Source organism: Schistocerca serialis, chromosome 8, assembly GCF_023864345.2.
Source record: "Schistocerca serialis cubense isolate TAMUIC-IGC-003099 chromosome 8, iqSchSeri2.2, whole genome shotgun sequence".
Classification (NCBI taxonomy): domain Eukaryota; kingdom Metazoa; phylum Arthropoda; class Insecta; order Orthoptera; family Acrididae; genus Schistocerca; species Schistocerca serialis.
In genome coordinates, this window is record NC_064645.1 from 611,603,804 (window position 1) to 611,623,982 (window position 20,179).

At 39.7% G+C, this 20,179-nt stretch overlaps 1 protein-coding gene across 1 annotated transcript in view; it reads right to left on the reverse strand.

Annotated features, from left to right (window-relative positions):
* Nucleotides 1-20,179, reverse strand: part of LOC126417162 (dynein axonemal heavy chain 2) — a 959,377-nt gene that overhangs the window by 886,717 nt on the left and 52,481 nt on the right. The window contains 4 exon segments of the mRNA XM_050085060.1: nt 6,226-6,350; nt 7,872-7,985; nt 10,284-10,429; nt 15,407-15,417. Coding sequence (XP_049941017.1) covers nt 6,226-6,350; nt 7,872-7,985; nt 10,284-10,429; nt 15,407-15,417 — 396 coding nt within the window.

The following is a 20,179-nucleotide window of genomic DNA, read 5'->3' on the forward strand; positions in this document are numbered from 1 at the left end:
CAACAGAGCTGTGACAACACTGAGGCACTGCCATAGAGACAATTAAAAATTGTGTTATGTTCTTGGTTGAGGTAGGTGTGCAAAACAGTCATGACAAGCCGACTGCAAATGTCAGGGATCAACTTGTGCTGGCTAAACTATATCCTAGGACAGGGAAATCATAGCTAATGCATTGGCCACATCTGATTGTAGTCTTAGTGAAGTTCTTAAGGTTCCTAAATCTTTTGAGGTTGCTTCTGACGCTCAGCATACTTTCCCTAACAAAATTCAAGTGTCAAAAGTAGTTAGTATTCAAGCATCAAAAGTAGTTAGTCACTGTCACAAACAACAGCCAGCTGGTGATACTTTCTACGCAACTAAGTCTTACCTGAGATCACAGTTAAATGGAGAGCCGGTGTCTCATGAGAGACTTAAGTCAGTCAATTTAAATGAACCCTCATCAGTGATGAGTAAACCTTTCTTAAATATTAAGTGGGTGGTTCAGAAATGTCTTCCCTCCTTGACATTAATACATTCATCATGTGAGCTGACGATGCTCCATTTGTGCCTTGGCAGCGGCAGCCACCGTTAATGATGCTGTTGCCTGCACTGTGCCACATGGTGTCAGGCATATGTCAAACACCTGGCAGCTGTGTCAATAAGCTGCTTGCCGACATCCTGTGTCAATGTGGTCCAGTGACAAGACACCACTCCACACCATCAGGGCACATCACATGCAGTTCTGCCAGCACTACATAAGCTAATTTTGGCCCCCTACTATTACTGCCAAGTCACAGACTTACAGCTAGGCATCAGAGCTGCTGTGTCATTAATTGATGAGGACAAGTACTGGTGGCTCAGCTTGTCTTCACCAGAAAGGGCTCAGTGACAAGTCATGTCTTACTGCCAAAGGAAAATTTATCTTCTCAGATAATTGTCACTTACAATTAACTACGAGCATGCACAATATGTACTAACATTCTTACTAGTGCAATTTCCTATAGTAGTTAACATTTTCTGTTTAAGACACCTTCACAGCATTTGGTTTCAAAATAGTGGACCTCATCAATTTAGTGTCAGAAGCAGTGCCATTTTCTGATTTCGATTCCCTTTGTGATACATACAAGGAGATTCCCGAAGTATCGCTGGGTTGTGCAGAAAATTTTATGGCTCACACCTCTTTGAAACCATCAGAAGTGTCAAAATTTTCTAGATCTTGCACTGCTATTTGCTGTTAGAGATGCTGTTCAGGCTGAGCTCAGATGAGTTTGGGACCTAGGCATCATTTCTCCAGTCTCAACCAGTCAATGGGTGATGCCTACAGCTGTCATTAAAACTCTAACAGATAGTCATACACCCGTGGTGATTTAAAAGGCACTATCAATGCAGAGTCCAGCATTGATTTATATCCAATGCCTCATACAGAGGGTTTGTTAACGAGACTAGCCACCGGGTCAATATTTTTCAAAAATATATTTAAAAAAAGCTTTATCTACAACTTCCACTCAATAGGACATGAAAACAATTACTAGTCATTTGGACTATACCAGTACAACTGTTTACCATTTATGGTTGCTGGTGCCCCTGCCTGAAACCCCTAGAGGGCACGTCCCCAGGTGGCAGATTAGGGTGGTAGGAGGGAAATCAAATACCTCCCGTGGACCAACAGGCAGCTGCAGTGTCTGACTCAGAGTGAGCAAAACAGCGTCTGATTCAGAGTGGGCAGCTGGTATCATATGTGGAAAGCAACGGGAAGCTACTAAATTACCATTTCCAAATGCACTTGACATGGCCCTGTATGTGATTCCGAAGGTAAAACATCCCCTCAATCAGATCTCCAGGAGGGGAGTATATCGAGGCTAATTGAAAGTGTAAAGATAAAGAAAAGGAATAAGGAAAAGCTAAGGATTGGGACATGGAACATTGGCACCCTCTTACAACATGGAAAATTGGAAAATATGAAAAAAGAGATGGAGCATAACAATATAAATATTGTTGGAATGTGCAAGGTGAGACGCGGAGGCAATGGCGTGTTACAGAGTGATGACTACAAACTATTTTATCAGGCGAGGAAAAAAATGGAATGAATGGAGTAGTTATCATGGAAAAGAAGAAAGAAAAAAATTATAATGAGGGTGGAATACATTAATAGCAGATTGATGATGCTGAGGTTGAAAGGTCACAAGAAAGATGTAGTTCTGATACAGGTCTACATGCCAACCAACCAACACAGTGACAGTGAGACTGAAGAGTGCTACAGCAGAACTGAATTACTGGTGGAGAGAGAGAAGAAAAAGGTGTGCATCACAGTAATGGGAGACTGGGACATGGTGGTTGGCAAAGGGAAAGACGGAGATGTGGTTGGAAAGTTTGGATTGGGTAACAGAAATGAAAGACATGCGAAAATGGTCAGATTTTGTAAGGAAAACTCATTGATGGTTGGAAACATGTTTTTTGAACATCATAAAAGAAGATGGTAAACATAGACATTGAATATAGATAATAGCAGAAACCAGATCGGTTACAAACTAATACAGAGTAGATTCTGGACATGCATGAGAAATTCCAAGGCTTATCCAGGAGTAGATATTAACTCTGACCACAACATGGTTGTAGCAGATGTGCAGGTTAGATTGAAAAGAATGTTGGTAGGTAAAGCGAGAGAGAAATTTAACTCGGGTGCTCTAAAGGAAGAAGGAATAACCAAAAAGCTTGAAGAAGAGTTCCGAGACAAGTGGAAAATTAGAGGAAAGAGAGAGGGCATATACGAACAGTGGAACCAGTTCAGAGAGACCCTGAAAGCAGCCAGTAAAGATGTTGTTGGTCTGGTGAAGTGCAAGTGGAAATGGAAACCATTGGTTACCGATGAAATGATCTTGAAGATGGCAGAAAGGTTGTTGTTGTTGTTGTGGTCTTCAGTCCTGAGACTGGTTTGATGCAGCTCTCCATGCTACTCTATCCTGTGCAAGCTTCTTCATCTCCCAGTACCTACTGCAACCTACATCCTTCTGAATCTGCTTAGTGTATTCATCTCTTGGTCTCCCCCTACGATTTTTACCCTCCACGCTGCCCTCCAATACTAAATTGGTGATCCCTTGATGCCTCAGAACATGTCCTACCAACCGATCCCTTCTTCTGGTCAAGTTGTGCCATAAACTCCTCTTCTGCCCAATCCTATTCAGTACCTCCTCATTAGTTATGTGATCTACCCATCTAATCTTCAGCATTCTGCTGTAGCACCACATTTCGAAAGCTTCTATTCTCTTCTTGTCCAAACTATTTACCGTCCATGTTTCACTTCCATACATGGCTACACTCCATACAAATACTTTCAGAAATGACTTCCTGACACTTAAATCTATACTCGATGTTAACAAATTTCTCTTCTTCAGAAACGCTTTCCTTGCCACTGCCAGTCTACATTTTATATCCTCTCTACTTTGACCATCATCAGTTATTTTGCTCCCCAAATACTTTAAGTGCCTCATTTCCTAATCTAATACCCTCAACATCACCCGACTTAATTTGACTACATTCCATTATCCTCGTTTTGCTTTTGTTGATGTTCATCTTATATCCTCCCTTCAAGACACCATCCATTCCGTTCAACTGCTCTTCCAAGTCCTTTGCTGTCTCTGACAGAATTACAATGTCATCAGCGAACCTCAAAGTTTTTATTTCTTCTCCCTGGATTTTAATACCTACTCCGAATTTTTCTTTTGTTTCCTTTACTGCTTGCTCAATATACAGATTGAATAACATCGGGAAGAGGCTACAACCCTGTCTCACTCCCTTCCCAACCACTGCTTCCCTTTCATGGCCCTCGAGTCTTATAACTGCCATCTGGTTTCTGTACAAATTGTAAATAGCCTTTCGCTCCCTGTATTTTACCCCTGCCACCTTTAGAATTTGAAAGAGAGTATTCCAGTCAACATTGTCAAAAGCTTTTTCTCTAAGTCTACAAATGCTAGAAACGTAGGTTTGCCTTTCCTTAATCTTTCTTCTAAGATAAGTCGCAGTGGCAGTATTGTCTCACGTGTTCCAGTATTTCTACGGAATCCAAACTGATCTTCCCCGAGGTCGGCTTCTACTAGTTTTTCCATTCATCTGTAAAGAATTCGTGTTAGTATTTTGCAGCTGTGGCTTATTAAACTGATAGTTCGGTAATTCTCACATCTGTCAACTCCTGCTTTCTTTGGGATTGGAATTATTATATTCTTCTTGAAGTCTGAGGGTATTTCGCCTGTTTCATACATCTTGCTCACCAGATGGTAGAGTTTTGTCAGGAATGGCTCTCCCAAAGCCGTCAGTAGTTCTAATGGAATGTTGTCTACTCCTGGGGCCTTGTTTCGACTCAGGTCTTTCAGTGCTCTGTCAAACTCTTCACACAGTATCATATCTCCCATTTCATCTTCATCTACATCCTCTTCCATTTCCATTATATTGCCCTCAAGTACATCGCCCTTATATAGACCCTCTATATACTTCTTCCACCTTTCTGCTTTCCCCTCTTTGCTTAGAACTGGGTTTCCATCTGAGCTCTTGATATTCATGCAAGTGGTTCCTTTTTCTCCAAAGGTCTCTTTAATTTTCCTGCAGGCAGTATCTATCTTACCCCTCGTGAGATAAGCCTCTACATCATTACATTTGTCCTCTAGCCATCCCTGCTTAGCCATTTTGCACTTCCTGTCGATCTCATTTTTGAGATGTTTGTATTCCTTTTTGCCAGCTTCATTTACTGCATTTTTGTATTTTCTCCTTTCATCAATTAAATTTAGTATCTCTTCTGTTACCCAAGGATTTCTACTAGCCCTCGTCTTTTTACATACTTGATCCTCTGCTGCCTTCACTATTTCATCGCTCAAAGCTATCCATTCTTCTTCTACTGTATTTCTTTCCCCCATTCCTGTCAATTGTTCCCTTACGCTCTCCTTGAAACTCTCTACAACCTCTGGTTCTTTCAGTTTATCCAGGTCCCATCTCCATAAATTCCCACCTTTTTGCAGTTTCTTCAGTTTTAATCTACAGTTCATAACCAATAGATTGTGGTCAGAGTCCACATCTGCCCCTGGACCTTATACCACCCAAACCATTGGAATAGAGTAGTACCAACTCTCAGGATGTAGCTTAACTATTCTGTGAAAGTCATCACCTCAAAAAGTACGAAAACTTTTGCGTTCTACTCATAAATTTCGAAGGTGTTGACTTATAGGGCTCCTAAAGGTTAAATACTGTATGATTAGAGCTAAGAATTTGTGGAATTACCTACAAAAAAATCAAAGTTTTGTCAGAATCTGAAACAGTAGGCCACATGGCAAGGAAAAATCATAATATATTTAATGTCACGTTGCCAAATATTTTCTCTGCAAAGGTGATAAATTAAAATGTGCATGAATAAGCTTTTGCTTTTTTCCTTTGATGAGCCATTGTAACAGTCTTATTGCGTTTGTTATTACATGAGGAATAACAGCACTGAAGACACAGTAGATAAATTAATGATAAAATCTTGTAGGGTTCTGAATAATTGCAATAAAAATGTGCAGTGTTGCGCAGTGTATGTTAATGTGGGTGCAGTAATCTAATCCAAGCAACCTACCTAAAGCTAATTAGCTAGAGGTTCCATATAGAACAATATTAATCTGATATTTCAGTGCTTCTAAGTATAACACACAAATATTGAAATTTCTGGTTTGTTTGCACATTCCTCATCATATTTCACACCCCAATCCTTTGTTTGTAAGAGGACAAAATTTACACTGACATGAATTCAAAGTAGTGTGTCTCTCTATGGACAGGCAACCATTATGCTGAATAATTTAAGATCATAGAGAGAACATTTTTTACTAATATCTTATTTTAGTGCACTGATCTCCACACTGTCATGTGTAATATTACCAAGAGAGTCTTGTCACTTTCACTATGGTAAACTAAAATCATGGTTATTTCTAACTAAAATAGAAATGTTTGACAACACGTGGCTAGGTTAGTTATTGCAGCCAGTTGTAGTGGAGGAGGCGGTGCACACCCCAAAAGTATCATAAGGCTACAATAAATAAGTATGAAACATGTTCTAATAAATGTAACAAGGTAAATCAGTAAAATTTCTATTAGATTTTTTTGTTATAATAACAACTAATCTGTTGTAAAAGTTATACAATTTTATTTAAACTGTTTACTTTTCTTCAGAGCTAGTTTCCCTATGATAAATCTGTCTCCACAATAAAATAATAGAACAAAGAAAATTACCGTTATTTCCCCCATCACTGACATGAACTGACTGATGTAAGTACATTGAGAGGTCATTAATATCTCTATAGTATGCTTTACATTTTTGTTTTGAAGCTGGTAGTCCAATCCAAGAAGATTTTTGTCTGAAAAAGAATTATATTCCAGAATCAATTAAACTTCTTAAAATATTTTTAAAATCATCAAAGAGAAAAAAGCATGAAAGAATAAAGGCTGTATTCATCAGACACTGAAATTACTGTGTTCACTATTCAAAAAGAGGAAAATGGGGCACCCAACAACACACAAATGAGCAGCTATGAGTAATTGCAGGAGAGCCAGAAACAATAAAAAAATATTAATGCAACAACAAGAGTTCAAATGATGTATTTTGTAACTGAAGAAACAATACTGTGTAAGTAACTATGTCAATTTGTTGCTTAAATGCAAAAGCATTTACAGCCACAGCACGTTGTTATTGCCTGTTATGTATCTCTTGCCACCAATGAGATCACTGGGTAAATGATTTCATTTCCCAAGGACATAACAGACCACTTATAACAGCATCACCCATCACTCTATGTGGTGTATTGCTGTTTGACACAATCACACCCCACACTGGTGCCACTTATGTCTCTTAAACTGATTCACATCCACTTTCAAATGTAGGATGTCTCACGAAAGATGCTCAGGAGGGGTCCATGGATCACACAGCACAGCCACCGGCCACCGCCACCACATCCACCAGTCAATGCTGCAGCAAACACTTGGCAAATTTCAGCTGTCGAAATGGAAATGACTAGCCGAACCCTGTCTTCATGTGTACCATACTGAATGGAAACTCAAAACAAAACACCCAAACACTCAATCGCACAGTATAAAAGACATGCGCACGATGTTTCTGTCTGAGGACCGGGACCAGGGATATACGGGCAGTGAAAGCCTTGCGCATTTGCAATAATGATGTCCAGCAACAATATTTGAAGTGATTAAACTTGACAAAAAAACTCTGAAGAAAACACCAGTACACTCAGTTGCACCATGTAGGGGGAATGCGCAAAGCACTGGTGTCTGAGAACAACGCTTAGCGACAATCGGCAGACGCAGAGGCAAGAGCCGGCAAACGTGCCGCATGACCCCAGGACCCCTCCCAGGGGTCTTTCGTGTACATCTGGTATTTTCTAAGTTGGAATGTAAGTGTGATAAAACTTTTTGAGTTGTTATTATTTGCTGATATTCAACAATTTATAGAAACCAATGTATATAAGAACTGTCCTCTAAGGCAGAGATGCGTATTCAGTGGCATGTTATATGTCCTTTGTCATTAATGTTACACCTGCTACTATCTCTTGTTCACTTCTGTTAACTTTCATCTTTATCTGCTCCATACCTATAGTGCCACCTGCCCCCCCCCCCCCCCAAACCCCACCCCAACCCCAACCCCTTGGTGTTTGAAAGTTATGTTCTCCTATGCTAATGTTTCCTTTCTTCAATTTCTATGAGAGTTACTGAATAAATAATCTTTAATTTTAAAATTTCCAACATAGTTTAATTTCTTAAGTATCTCTGGTGGAAAGCCATAATTTTCACCGTTGGGTCACAGACTTCCTTATCTAACATTTTCCTTAATCAAATTTAGTAAACTGTAAATATAATTGAGTTCTTACATCGATATATCCAGAACTGGAATTCATCTTTTGGGCACAGTTGCTCTGTTGGAGAAACTTGGTTTTGGTCACCCAAGGCAACACGTATCTGCCGGCTCCAGTGCATGACCACACCTGTAGGACAGAAATAGTAGTCATCAGATCAGTGTCTCATTACAATGACAGCTATGTCCTATGTAACTAAACTCACTTCTAATATTTCTGCAGTAACAAGATAATTACATAATTTAGTAATATGGGATGCAGATAACTAAGGAACTACACCCACAGATAGAACAAAATTGTAAATGGCAGCAAAGATAGACACAAATAAAAAGTATTGAAAATATGGTTCACTCTGGTCATAACAAAAGATTCCTTTACTGGCAGAAACAATATATAAGTTTGAAACAACTTCTTGAATGAAAAGCTAGCAGTTTTTTCCTTCCTTTCTGTGATCTTTTGTTTCTGCCGATCTCTACTACTACTAGATACATCATACTGTAGTTTGACTTTGGAGACAACTTTCCTGACAGACAACAAACTTGCCATGCTGTAAGCTTTTTGGAAGTTAGCAAACTGGAATATGGTAAAAAGCTGCAGCTACCTTTTAAATTGAACTTTCCATCAAGAAATATCATAACAAGCAAGCCCCATTTGATTTGCGCTAGGTTTAATAAATACAAGGTTATTCACATGGACATCCACAGTAGTAGAAAACAACTGTGTGAGAACAACAAGACATGCAGAAAAATGACAAATATCAGTGGATGGAGTATGTCTCCCAATTTCATTTTGTAATATGCAGTGCAGTGTAGCTGCAGAGCACAGCACTAGGGAGTAGACATGTCAGAAAATAGTGTATAATAGGGAGAGACGTGCATTTTATGTCCTTGAATTCACTAAATTTGCGTCAATTTTGATGATAAAATGACGGTTTTGTACCAAATATCAGATAAAAGCTCTGACACACAAAACAATCCATGGGTGGCACAACACATTCCATGAGACTGGATGCTTAGGTGGTGCAAAGAAAACAGGCCAGCCAAGACTGATAGCAGAGAAGGTGGAGCTTGTGTGGTAATAATCTATCAGGAGCCCAAAGAAATTGATGACATGTGTGAGCAGAGAAATGCAGATACCACAGTCAACTGATGGTGCATCCTACACAAACGTCTGTGTACAAAACCACACCAACCAAAGTTGATACGTGAGCTCACTACTCAGGAAAGTGAGGTTGTTCTGACTTTTGCAATGATTTGCAGTAGCTACTGGAGGTAGACAGTTTTTCACCGACTTTAGTTTTCAGTGTGTGGAGAGGTGAAACGTCATAACATGCTTGATTGGGCACAGAACTTCCAATGAGATTGCGGAACACATTCTTGATTCTTATAAGAGTAATGTCTTTTGCTGTGAATGATTTTTAGTACCTGGACACGCTGCAGCAGTGAGCTATGCCACGATTACAGAAAGACAATGGAGACTTCATTTTGCACAAAGCCTGTGCTCCATCACACTTTCTTTCAGACATTTGTGATTACCTCGATGCCAAACTGCCTCAGCATTGGATCTGATGTGCTTTCCAGCATGACACTTTTCATCTTCAGTGCCCCCCGCATGGTAACCTGACTTAAACTCCATATCCTGCCTCCACTGCCGCATAATTTGGCCCTAACATTTGCTGCATCACAAGATGTTCTGCCTATATTGATCTGTGTTATTTTCTGCATGTCTTGTAGTTATCACACAGTTGTCTTATGGAACACTGGGCCGGCCAGGGTGGCCGAGCGGTTCTATGCGCTACAGTCTGGAACCGCGTGACTGCTACGGTCGCAGGTTTGAATCCTGCCTCAGGCATGAATGTGTGTGATGTCCTTAGGTTAGTTAGGTTTAAGTAGTTCTAAGTTCTAGGGGACTGATGACCTCAGAAGTTAAGTCCAATAGTCCTCAGAGCCATTTGAACCATTTGGAACAATGGAGGTATTTATGAACAATCCTATACATAGAGAATCCTGTACATAGAGAATCCTATACATAAAGAATCTCTTCCAGACATTACCTAAGCATGTGAAAAGTTACATTCATCAAGTGTAAAGAAGTTTTTCCCTTTCTGATACCTGTATGAGACACAATTACCTAATTTTGAAATCTGCCTTAAAATTAAATAACAGCACATATTATAATCAAAATAGCACATATTATAATCAAAATATGACACATCTGTTGTAGCAACATTTACCCTTTAATGTTCCCAACAACTATGCACAGTTTCACCTGGAAAGCAATTTATCAACTTCCTGTTCTTTGCAGGTATCATCAAAATTATAAATGCAATCTATTATTTGTGTATGCATTGTGACTTTCAGCTGTGCTTTAATGTATCTCTCAATTAATTACACAACAGTATTTTATTAAATTACTCATAACTCTTACCTTCTAACCTCTTAATTAGTTCTTTATCCTTGCTGGCTGTCTCCACGTCAATATCAGATCCTTCAGTTGGTATGTAAATGACTGTGAGGCCCATCATTTTATAGTGCAATTCAGTCAAATCAGCAAGAAAAGCATGCAAGTGAGAGCTGAGGTCATTTTTGACACATGAGCTCTATTAAGGAAATTTTCTGAAATGTATGAAGAACAAGAGGCAGCAACATTCATTACTGAAATAAACTGAAATTATGATTTTTCTCCATCAAAAAGCTTTTCAGTAGTTTCAGTTCTACTGCACCTACAACAGACATGATAATACAAACCATCCACCTCAAAAACAGATAAAAAATATAATGCTCGATAATATCAGAAGAAATATTGTTTAGTAAACATGAGTTTCTACAACTGCAGAAAATTTCAATGAAACAAGGACAATACTGTTTCCTATATATGTGTCTTTTTCAGTATTCCTAACTGCATAAGCAGAAAACATTACAAAGTAACTTACTGGGAGCATACGGTGAGTGATGTGCATGTGGGAGCTGTACGGCCAAATAGCTAATCCAGGGCACAGTCTCAGTTGCAGATTGCCTATCTATGGCTTCCAGAAACAACAAAAATTTGATTTTCAGTATTTTATACAGTTATAAGAACTATAGTATTATGTTAGAGGTTTGATACAATTATTAGAATAAATGAGCACAAGTTATGCATAAGTTACACAAATTACATAGCTTCATGATATCACAGTGTTCCCATTGTTTATTATTCACAGAGTTCTACTAGTAATTTTATTCATTTTTTACGGCTGGTCACGTGACAGTCACAGGGTTGGTCGCACAATTCACACACACAGTTGCTGCCGCGGTCGTGGAAAATCTTGTTCTTATATATTTTGTGGTGGTATCCATGCACTGCTATTGAATTCACCAGGTGTCAGAGTTCTTGTTTTGTGTTGGTCCAGGATCTGTTTGTCATGGCTTCTGTTGCATAAAAGTCAGCCGAATTTCCCTTCTTTTCTTCTCTCTTTCATGTAGGAGTTTATTCGAGTTGTCGGTAGATGTGAGCCTCATACGCAGTTCCTCTATGAAAAAGGGTTTCCTGGCGAGTTCATATACTAGCCTCGACTCTGTGTTTTGAAACACCTAGGGCGGCTTTCAAGAAGCGTGATTTAACTGCTTCCAGAGTCCTTAGGATTTTTAGACTCAACTTTTCCCAAATGATATCTATTCCATAGATTGCGATGGGAACTATTTTTGCGGCAAACAATTCCATGGCTGTTTTCAGTGACAGTCTGGATATTGCCCTGATGTCAAACATGGCTTTTCTGGCAGCTGCTGATCATGATTTTACATGTATTCAGAATGATCTGGCAGTGGTTTATAGAGTCAGTCCCAGATATTTGAAGCTATTGATCATAAGAGATTCCGTACCAAGGTATATTCTGTCCTCCACAGCTTCCCGATCTCCACTGCAGAATTTCATCTTTACAGTTTTTCCCGTCTCAATTTCCATTTTGTTCTCCTGCGCCCACTTCTCGAGTTGATTGGTTGCTCTTTGCAGGCTGAGTCTGGCATTCGATCCGATGACCGTCTCGTCCGCATATACATAAGTTTTAACAAAGAGATAGAGGGGCTGGCCAGTACTTTCCTCAGCTCAGTACAGCCGATAGATACACATAAAACAGAACCGAAAATTTACGTTCCTAGCTTTCGGAACAAATGTTCCTTCATCGGGGAGGAGAGAGGGGAAAGAAAGGGAAGACGGGAAAGGAGATTCAGTTACTCTCAACCCAGGTTATGAAGCAACAGGGAATTAAATCAAGTATTACAGTTAGAGACTGTGTGTATGTCTTGAGTCAGCATAACTGACAGTGCACAGATTACCTAGAATATATTCAACCTGTATTTGAGAAAAAGAGAACTTAGTGACTTCCAACACACTTCACATGAAATTTCAAATCTCTACAAAACCTTTTCTCACCGACACCCCCCAAAAATGAAATTGTTTAACACTTATTACATTTTTGCTGTTCATGCAGTAAAAATTCAGCATCTGGCACAATGTTTTAATTTATTACTTCTTTACTGTTAATTCTATTTGTAACACATTTTGCACACATAATCCATGTATACCACTGACTGCCCCTGCAAATTATATCATTGTTTGACACACAGTTTGGGTGGTATGATGTTTCATGTTTGGGAGTTTGATTCTTAAAGAAATGGGGGCATGTCTTTAATTAATGAATATGAGTGTATCAAATAAAAATTTGATGGAGAATTCTGAAAAGCTATTGCTACCAATCACAGACCTTCAGGAGGTGAAATGTGCGGTACTGCTGACAGACACACAAAATAGTAACAGAGAGACACTTCGCAGCTTTCAGATTTAATAATTCTTTTCTTGGGGAGGAGAGTGGAAGGTTGGGGAAGATTAAAAGGAAGGACAGGGCTCTCGGACCCAAGAATGAGAGGGATTCCCCTGCAGCAAGGGCAAGTACAGATGAACATAAAGAGGGAGGTGTCGCAGAGAGTAGGCCAGAGATTCAGAGATGGTAAGCATTGTGACAGTTCAGGACAGAGGGTTGGGGAGAGGGAATAGGGTTGTCGGGATGGAATGATGTCTCCCACATCTGGAGTTCAAGTAAACCAGAATCAGTCAGATAGTTTGAGTGTTGTAGCAAGCAGTCAGGTCCCTTGAGTCCTGCAGTAGAGCGTGTGGGTTCTTGGTGTGCCCAAGGTGGACAGTTCTTCCATGCTCATTCATGCCCTGACCCAGTTTAAAGGTGGTCCTGCCTAAATAAAAATCTGTGTAGTGGATAAAAGTTACTTGATAAACAACACGTGTGGTTTGGCAATTGTTGAGCCTTCGATACCGTATGATTTACCTGTGGTTGGGCTGAATCAAATGTATATAAGACAGAATGAACAGGAACGTCCATGTAAATGGCAGCTGTTGTCACAGTATTAAATAACCATTCAAGAAAAATGTAATTTTCCATGTTTTATTTATTATCAGAAACCTATGCGAGTACAGTATTCTTATGCCAATAGTATGTTCCTTTAGCTTAATAATGCAAATGTGAAATAACTCAGTGTCCCATTAACAAAACTGTCCCTGATATGTTAATACATAGGACCAGTGGCATATGGGGGAGGGGGGGGGGGGCGGCGGCAGAAGGAGTCTATCAAGCTCTGGACGCCACTTGCAGAGGGGTGCCAAATGCTCTACACATCAAGCAAAATTTTTCAGAAATTATAGTATTATTAGAGTAAATTTGATGGGGGCACCAAGAAAATGTAGTGTTGTACCCTGAGCACCGAGACGAGCGGGGGGTAGTGATGGGGGGACCACCAATAAAGTGTCATATCCCGGGCACCAGATATGTTTGCACATCACTGCATAGGCCTCCAGTTTTTTTCAAAAAGCGAGAAAGGGAAGATAAACAACTGTCATATACATCACTCCATTTCCACACCACAACGACTGCACTGTTTTCCGCATCCCCCAAACATGATTTATATACACTGCGCTGCTAGTGTTGCCATGTGCCATCTGTAAGTACTTGTTACGTGCCAACAATGAACACAAGCTGTGGTCACATTACTGTGAATGGACTGTGTATGGGGGATGCAGTAACAGCTGCATATATCTTCCACAGGAGAGATACACGAAAAAACCATACCAAGGATATTTAGAGGTTTCCAACCCAAACCTTTTCAAAGTATATCTGTTGTGAGACTTCTGAGTTTTTAAAATACCTCTTCTTGCTTATGAAAAATCAAAACACATTCACAGGACTTGGTGGCCTAAAATGTGTTTAACAATGCAAAATGCTGCATGGTGATCAAAATTCTCAGGAAAATGGATGCAAGCTATAGGGAATACTGGTTGATATATAGCATGCACAGGAATCAAGAGGAAAAAATAAAAATACACGACCAATAATGAAGTGTTCATATTAGAAATGGTATAAGGAAGGATTTTAGTCTTTTGCCAGTACTGTTCAATCTACACACCTGAAAACTAGAGAAGGAAATAAAAAGAAAGATTCAGAAGTGGGATTAAAATTCAAGATGAAAGGATAGAATGATAAGATTTGCTACTGAAATTGCAATTCACAGAGAAAGTGAGGAAGAACTGGAGGACATGTTGAATGGAATGGGGAGTCTCATGACCACACACTGTGGATTCAAAGATTCAAAGATTTGGGACTAAAAAGTAGGAGGTAAGGACTTCTGCAACCACAAAAGAAAAATAAGGCATGACAGGGGGCATTCCTGCCCAAAAGAAGTCTACTAGTATCTAACACTTGCCTAAAACTGATAAAGAAATTTCTGATAATATACATTTGAATTACAGCATTGTAAGGCAGTGAATCACACACTGTGGGAAAATCAGAAAAGAAAAGAATTGAAAGTATTTGAGATGCAGTGTTGTAGGAGGATGTTAAAAATTAGGTGGACTAATAAGAAACGAGATGGTTCTCCACAGAATCAATGAAGGGAAGCATGCGGAAAATATTGAGAAGAAGACGGGATAGGATGTGTTAAGACATCAAGGAATATTTTCCATGGTACATGAGAGAGCTGTAGATTGTAAAAATTGCAAGGGAAGACAGAGGTTGGAATACATCTAATAAAGAGTCGAAGGCATAAAGTGCAAGAGCAGCTCCAAAATGAAAAGGCTGCCACAGAGTAGAGATTCACCACAGGCCACATTAAATCAGTCAGAAGACTGATTTGAGGTGGAAAAATCTGTTATATGCACTGAAATCTCTACAGAGGAGGGGTGATGTGGAGAGATATGTGATTAGACAGTAGAGTGCCTTGCTGACTAAACCTATATTAGGAGGGCAGGTAAGGAAACAGTATAGCCCCATCCCGCACATGTACCATAGCAGCAACTGCTTGTATTCCAGAAAATACATTATGCACACTGAACTCTCTACAAAGGAGAGGCGATATGGAGAGCTATGTGATCAGACAGTAAAGCGCCTTGCTTACTAACTTACATTATGAGGGCAGGTACATAAATGTATTGCTCTATCTGGCACAGGCACTGCTACAGCAACTGCTTATAAGCTTATAATAAAGGAGAGAATAGGAATATTTGTCATTAACTAAAACTCCCACTACACCTTTAACTCTAACACCATTGAGTATCCTTCCTGTGGAAGCTATAATCCAGTACCACAGAGGTGTCAAGACTCTTTAAACTGGGTTTCTTGCAGGCATAGGCACAGGTATCTACACTGTGCCAAGCATCTCATTTCCACCACATGCATTACAAAGCCATTAATATTCTGCTACAGTACATAATCCATGTTAAGAGTGCGGGTTTTTTACTGTCCCCTTTTGTTTCTATCACATTGGGTAGTAAGCGAGGGGTTGGAAAACTTCATCGTCATTATGAACAACAAAGCATGGGAAACAGTGTTCTTTTCTTTCTGTTACTACCTTCCACTTGATATTTTCCTTTTATCAGAGATGATGGACCCACAGTATTGCATGTTGTACTACCAGATTTACCTTTATTGGTTTTCTGAAACAAGGCATTTTCTTACAAAAGATGAGATGCAAATCTGCCAAAAGACAAAGGCTTTGGCAGTGGTCTGTTTATGCAGCTGGACTTTTAGGTACATGTGTTCCTGACAGCATCACTTTTTGTCTTTGGGTGGATACATAACCTCCATTTCACTGTCATGGCAAAATAATTTGTGAAGTTGGGTAGTTGTAATACTTTGTACTGCATCCACACTCTGTCATATAGTAAATATTTCCTGAACTTCATGTTAATCTGGACAAAACAGTGGCATTTTAAATGTCATACAGTCATATTCTAAGGTGAATAATGATCGTTGTAAAGTATTCTGGAAGAGCTGGTGAATTGAACATAACACAAATTTACATGTCTTCAGTAACACATTTTATATTATTTCTTAGCATATGGATGATGACAATGATTCCTGCTGTCTCATATTCTTTCTTCATTTGATTGTTATCTGTGTCTATTAGGTCTGCAGGAAACAATTAAGACTAGTGTGTAGCTGTGTCACAAACCCATCAAGGTACTTTGCACTTAGAAGCTTGGTTACCCAACATGAGATTGTAATCTCCATCAGAGGAATTTTGCTTCTCAATCATTTGATGTTTTTAAGTATTCCAAAAATTCTTATACAAAGAACCTCCTTCACAGTTCCTAACCAAAACAGGTTCCCAGCATAAATTTGTATTCTGTTACAATTATATTGTTTAATAATACACACATCAAAAAAAGTTTTGCATCACCTCGGTTCCGGAACATGTACAGAAAATTGGAATAGAGATCAATATAAACATCATTTCTGCCCTTTTTATTGCTCATGAAAACCACACATTGCATGTTGTACCACAATACAGCGAGACCTTTAGAGGTGGTGGCCCAGACTGCTGTACACACCGGTGCCTCTAATACCCAGTAGCATGCCCTCTTGCATTGATGCATGCCTGTATTCATCGTGGCAAACTATCCACAAGTTCATAAAGGCACTGTTGGTCCGGATTACCCCACTCCTCAACAGCGATTGAGCATAGAGCTCTCAGAGTGGTCGGTGGGTCATGTCGTCCTAAAAAGCCATTTTCAATCTATTCCAGGCATGTTCAATAGGGTTCATGTCTGGATAACACACTGGCCACTCTAGTCGAGCAATGTCGTTATCCTGAAGGAAGTCATTCACAAGATGTGCAGAACGGCTGGCGTGAATTGTCGTCCAGGAAGACGAATGCCTCGGCAATATGCTGCCGATATGGTTGCACTATCGGTCAGAGGATGGCATTCACGTATCGTACATCCTTTACGGCGCCTCCCATGACCACCAGCAGCATACATGGCCCCACTTAATACCACCCCAAAAAAGCAGGATATCTCCACCTTGATGCACTCTCTGGACAGTGTGTCTAAGATGTTCAGCCTGACTGGGTTGCATCCAAACACGTCTGCGATGATTGTCTGGTTGAAGGCATATACGACACTCATCGGTGAAGAGAACGTGATGCTAATCCTGAGCAGTGCATTCGGCATGTTGCTGGGCTCATCTGTACCACGCTGCATGGTGTCATGGTTGCAAAGAAGGGCCTCGCCATGGACATCGGGAATGAAGTTGCACATCATGCAGCCTATTGTGCACAGTTTGAGTCGTAACACAACGTCCTGTGCCTGCACGAAAAGCATTATTCAACATGGTCCATAGGTAGCAGTCATCCACTGCGGTAGTAGCCCTTGGGCGGCCTGAGCGAGGCATGTCGTCGACAGTTCCTGTCTATCTGTATCTCCTCCATGTCCGAACAACATCGCTTTGGTTCACTCAGAGATGCCTGGACACTTCCCTTGTTCAGCCCTTCCCAGCACAAAGTAACAATGCGGATGTGACCAAACCATGGTATTGACCGCCTAGGCATGGTTGAACTACAGACAACACGAGCCGTGTACCTCCTTCCTGGTGGAATGACTGGAACTGATCGGCTGTCAGACCCCCTTCGTCTAATAAGCGATACTCATGCACAGTTGTTTACATCTTTGGGCAGGTTTAGTGACATCTCTGAACAGTCAAAGGGACTGTGTCCACAGTCAACATCTATCTTCAGGAGTTCTGGGAACTGGGATGATACAAAACTTGTTTTGATGTGTGTATATGACATTTTGTTGGGAGAACCGGCCACCATAGCTCATTTGTTGTACTGCGTGTACACCATATCTGATAACCACACCACTGGAGGTATTTTGCTTGCATGAGGATGATCTGTAGAAGTTTCATGAGCCACTAGCAAAATAAATGTACACCCAAACAGAGGGCCAGTATGCTTGAGTAAGACTTATACTACTAGGGTGTAGCAAAGTCCCAGAGGTTGCATGCTAACAACTGTCTTTTTCTCAACAGCTATTAACCCATCAGTATATAGCACACCTTGAAGGTGAAGGACAATTTATGAATGTTCATATCATTTTCTTGGTACAGATGTCACTACTGTTTTCAGTGGTACCTCAGTACGATCCTTTAAGTTTTATAGCTTGTGTGATGGGGCAGAATACTCACCCTATTAAAAGATAAGACAGTGGTGGTGTGCAAAAAAGAATCTGGTTTTATGTGTGTGTTGTAGCTGAATGGGAAGAGTTTGCTTGCCAGTTTCAACACAGAGATGAGGTACACACTTTTCCTCTAAACCTTTTTACAATGTGATACCTGTATGATGTAAGTGTCCATTAAGATGACTATTTGTTATTAAATGAATTACTGCATGTCCAGTGTCCATCAGTAAAACTGGCAGAAAACTGTAGCAAACTGTGGCATGGGCACAAACATTAATTGGGGAATAATTAGTTTGTTCAATAACCATTATTTATGTAAAAATAGGAACATCACACAGAAGCTTGTTCCATATATGAACCTGAAGTGATGCATATAAATGGTAAATTCTACAGAGGAAATAAACATAACCAACATATACATTAATTAGCCAAAACAATAATAGCACGCTGGTTCATCTATAGAACACAATACAGCAGTGATTTTGAATGGTATGGATTCAACAAATCCTTGGTCTGTGTCAGAGGCATGAGGCACCCAATGTCTATGTGCAAGTTATGTAATTCCCATAAATTACAAGCCAATGGTTTGTGGGTGCAGAGTTGGACTCAATAGCATTCCAGATGGATTCAGATCAGGCACATTTGGTGGCCACGGCATCAATGACAGTATATACTATCACTGTAATACAGCCTTGTGACATTGACAGTTATTCTGTTGTAAGATGTCATCACTTTCATGGAAGACATCAGCAAGTATGAAGGGATGCAGGTGGTCCACAATACTCTTCACACAGTGTATAGTTTTCACAGTGCTTTCAATTCTTACCACAGGTCCCATGGATGCCGGATGAATGTCCTCACAACATAATATTGGTAGACCAGTTTAGTACAATGAGTAGGGAGGATGTGATCGACTAACCACGGGTGCCAAATCCCAGTAATGTCAGTAATTCATTCTTCCTGAGGTGTGTTACAGAATTGGAAATCCTGAAAACCATTTCCAACTTAAAAGCAAATACATCCAGTGGCTGGGATGACATCTTGGCAAAAATTTCTGAAAGAATGCAGTAATCAATTAATAAAGCCACTACAATGTTTAATAAACAGCTCTTTCAACCAGGGATCATTTCCTGACTTGTTAAAAGTCACTGGAATAAGACTGATGCATAAAAAGGGAATAACCACAGATATACAAAATTATAGGCCTATTTTATTGACATCAATACTTAGTAACCTGTTGGAAAGGCTACTTCTTGATCAACTTGAATCATTTTTCTGTAAGTACAATCTACTAAAAAACTTTCAGCATGGTTTCAGGAAGGGCCAGTCTACAATAATAGCTGTAGTTACATTTTTGCAAGTGGTACTGAATAAACAAAGTTATTAGCACCTTTTTAGACCTATCCAGGGCTTTTGACTCTGTAAATCATTCTGTTCTTCTACATAGATTTGAAACTTATGGAGTCAGAGGAGTAGCATTAGATTTGTTAAGATCCTACCCTGATGACAGGAGACAATGTGTAAAGCTGTAATATACAACTGGGAGACATACACAAACAGTAAAATCATCTTATAAAATTCTTAACTGTGGAGTCCCTCAGGGAAGCATTTTTGGGACTTTTTTGTTTATTGTGTACATAAATGATATAATAATTCCACAAAATTCAAATTATAAATTATGCTGATAATACCTCCTTCATAAGTAAGAACATTAGCCTCATCACAGAATATCTAACCAGAAACAACTGGCACTAAATAAGGACAAAACAATTCTGATGGAGTTTCTGCTAAATTATAAATCATAACAAGTGGATTCAGAACCCGAGCTA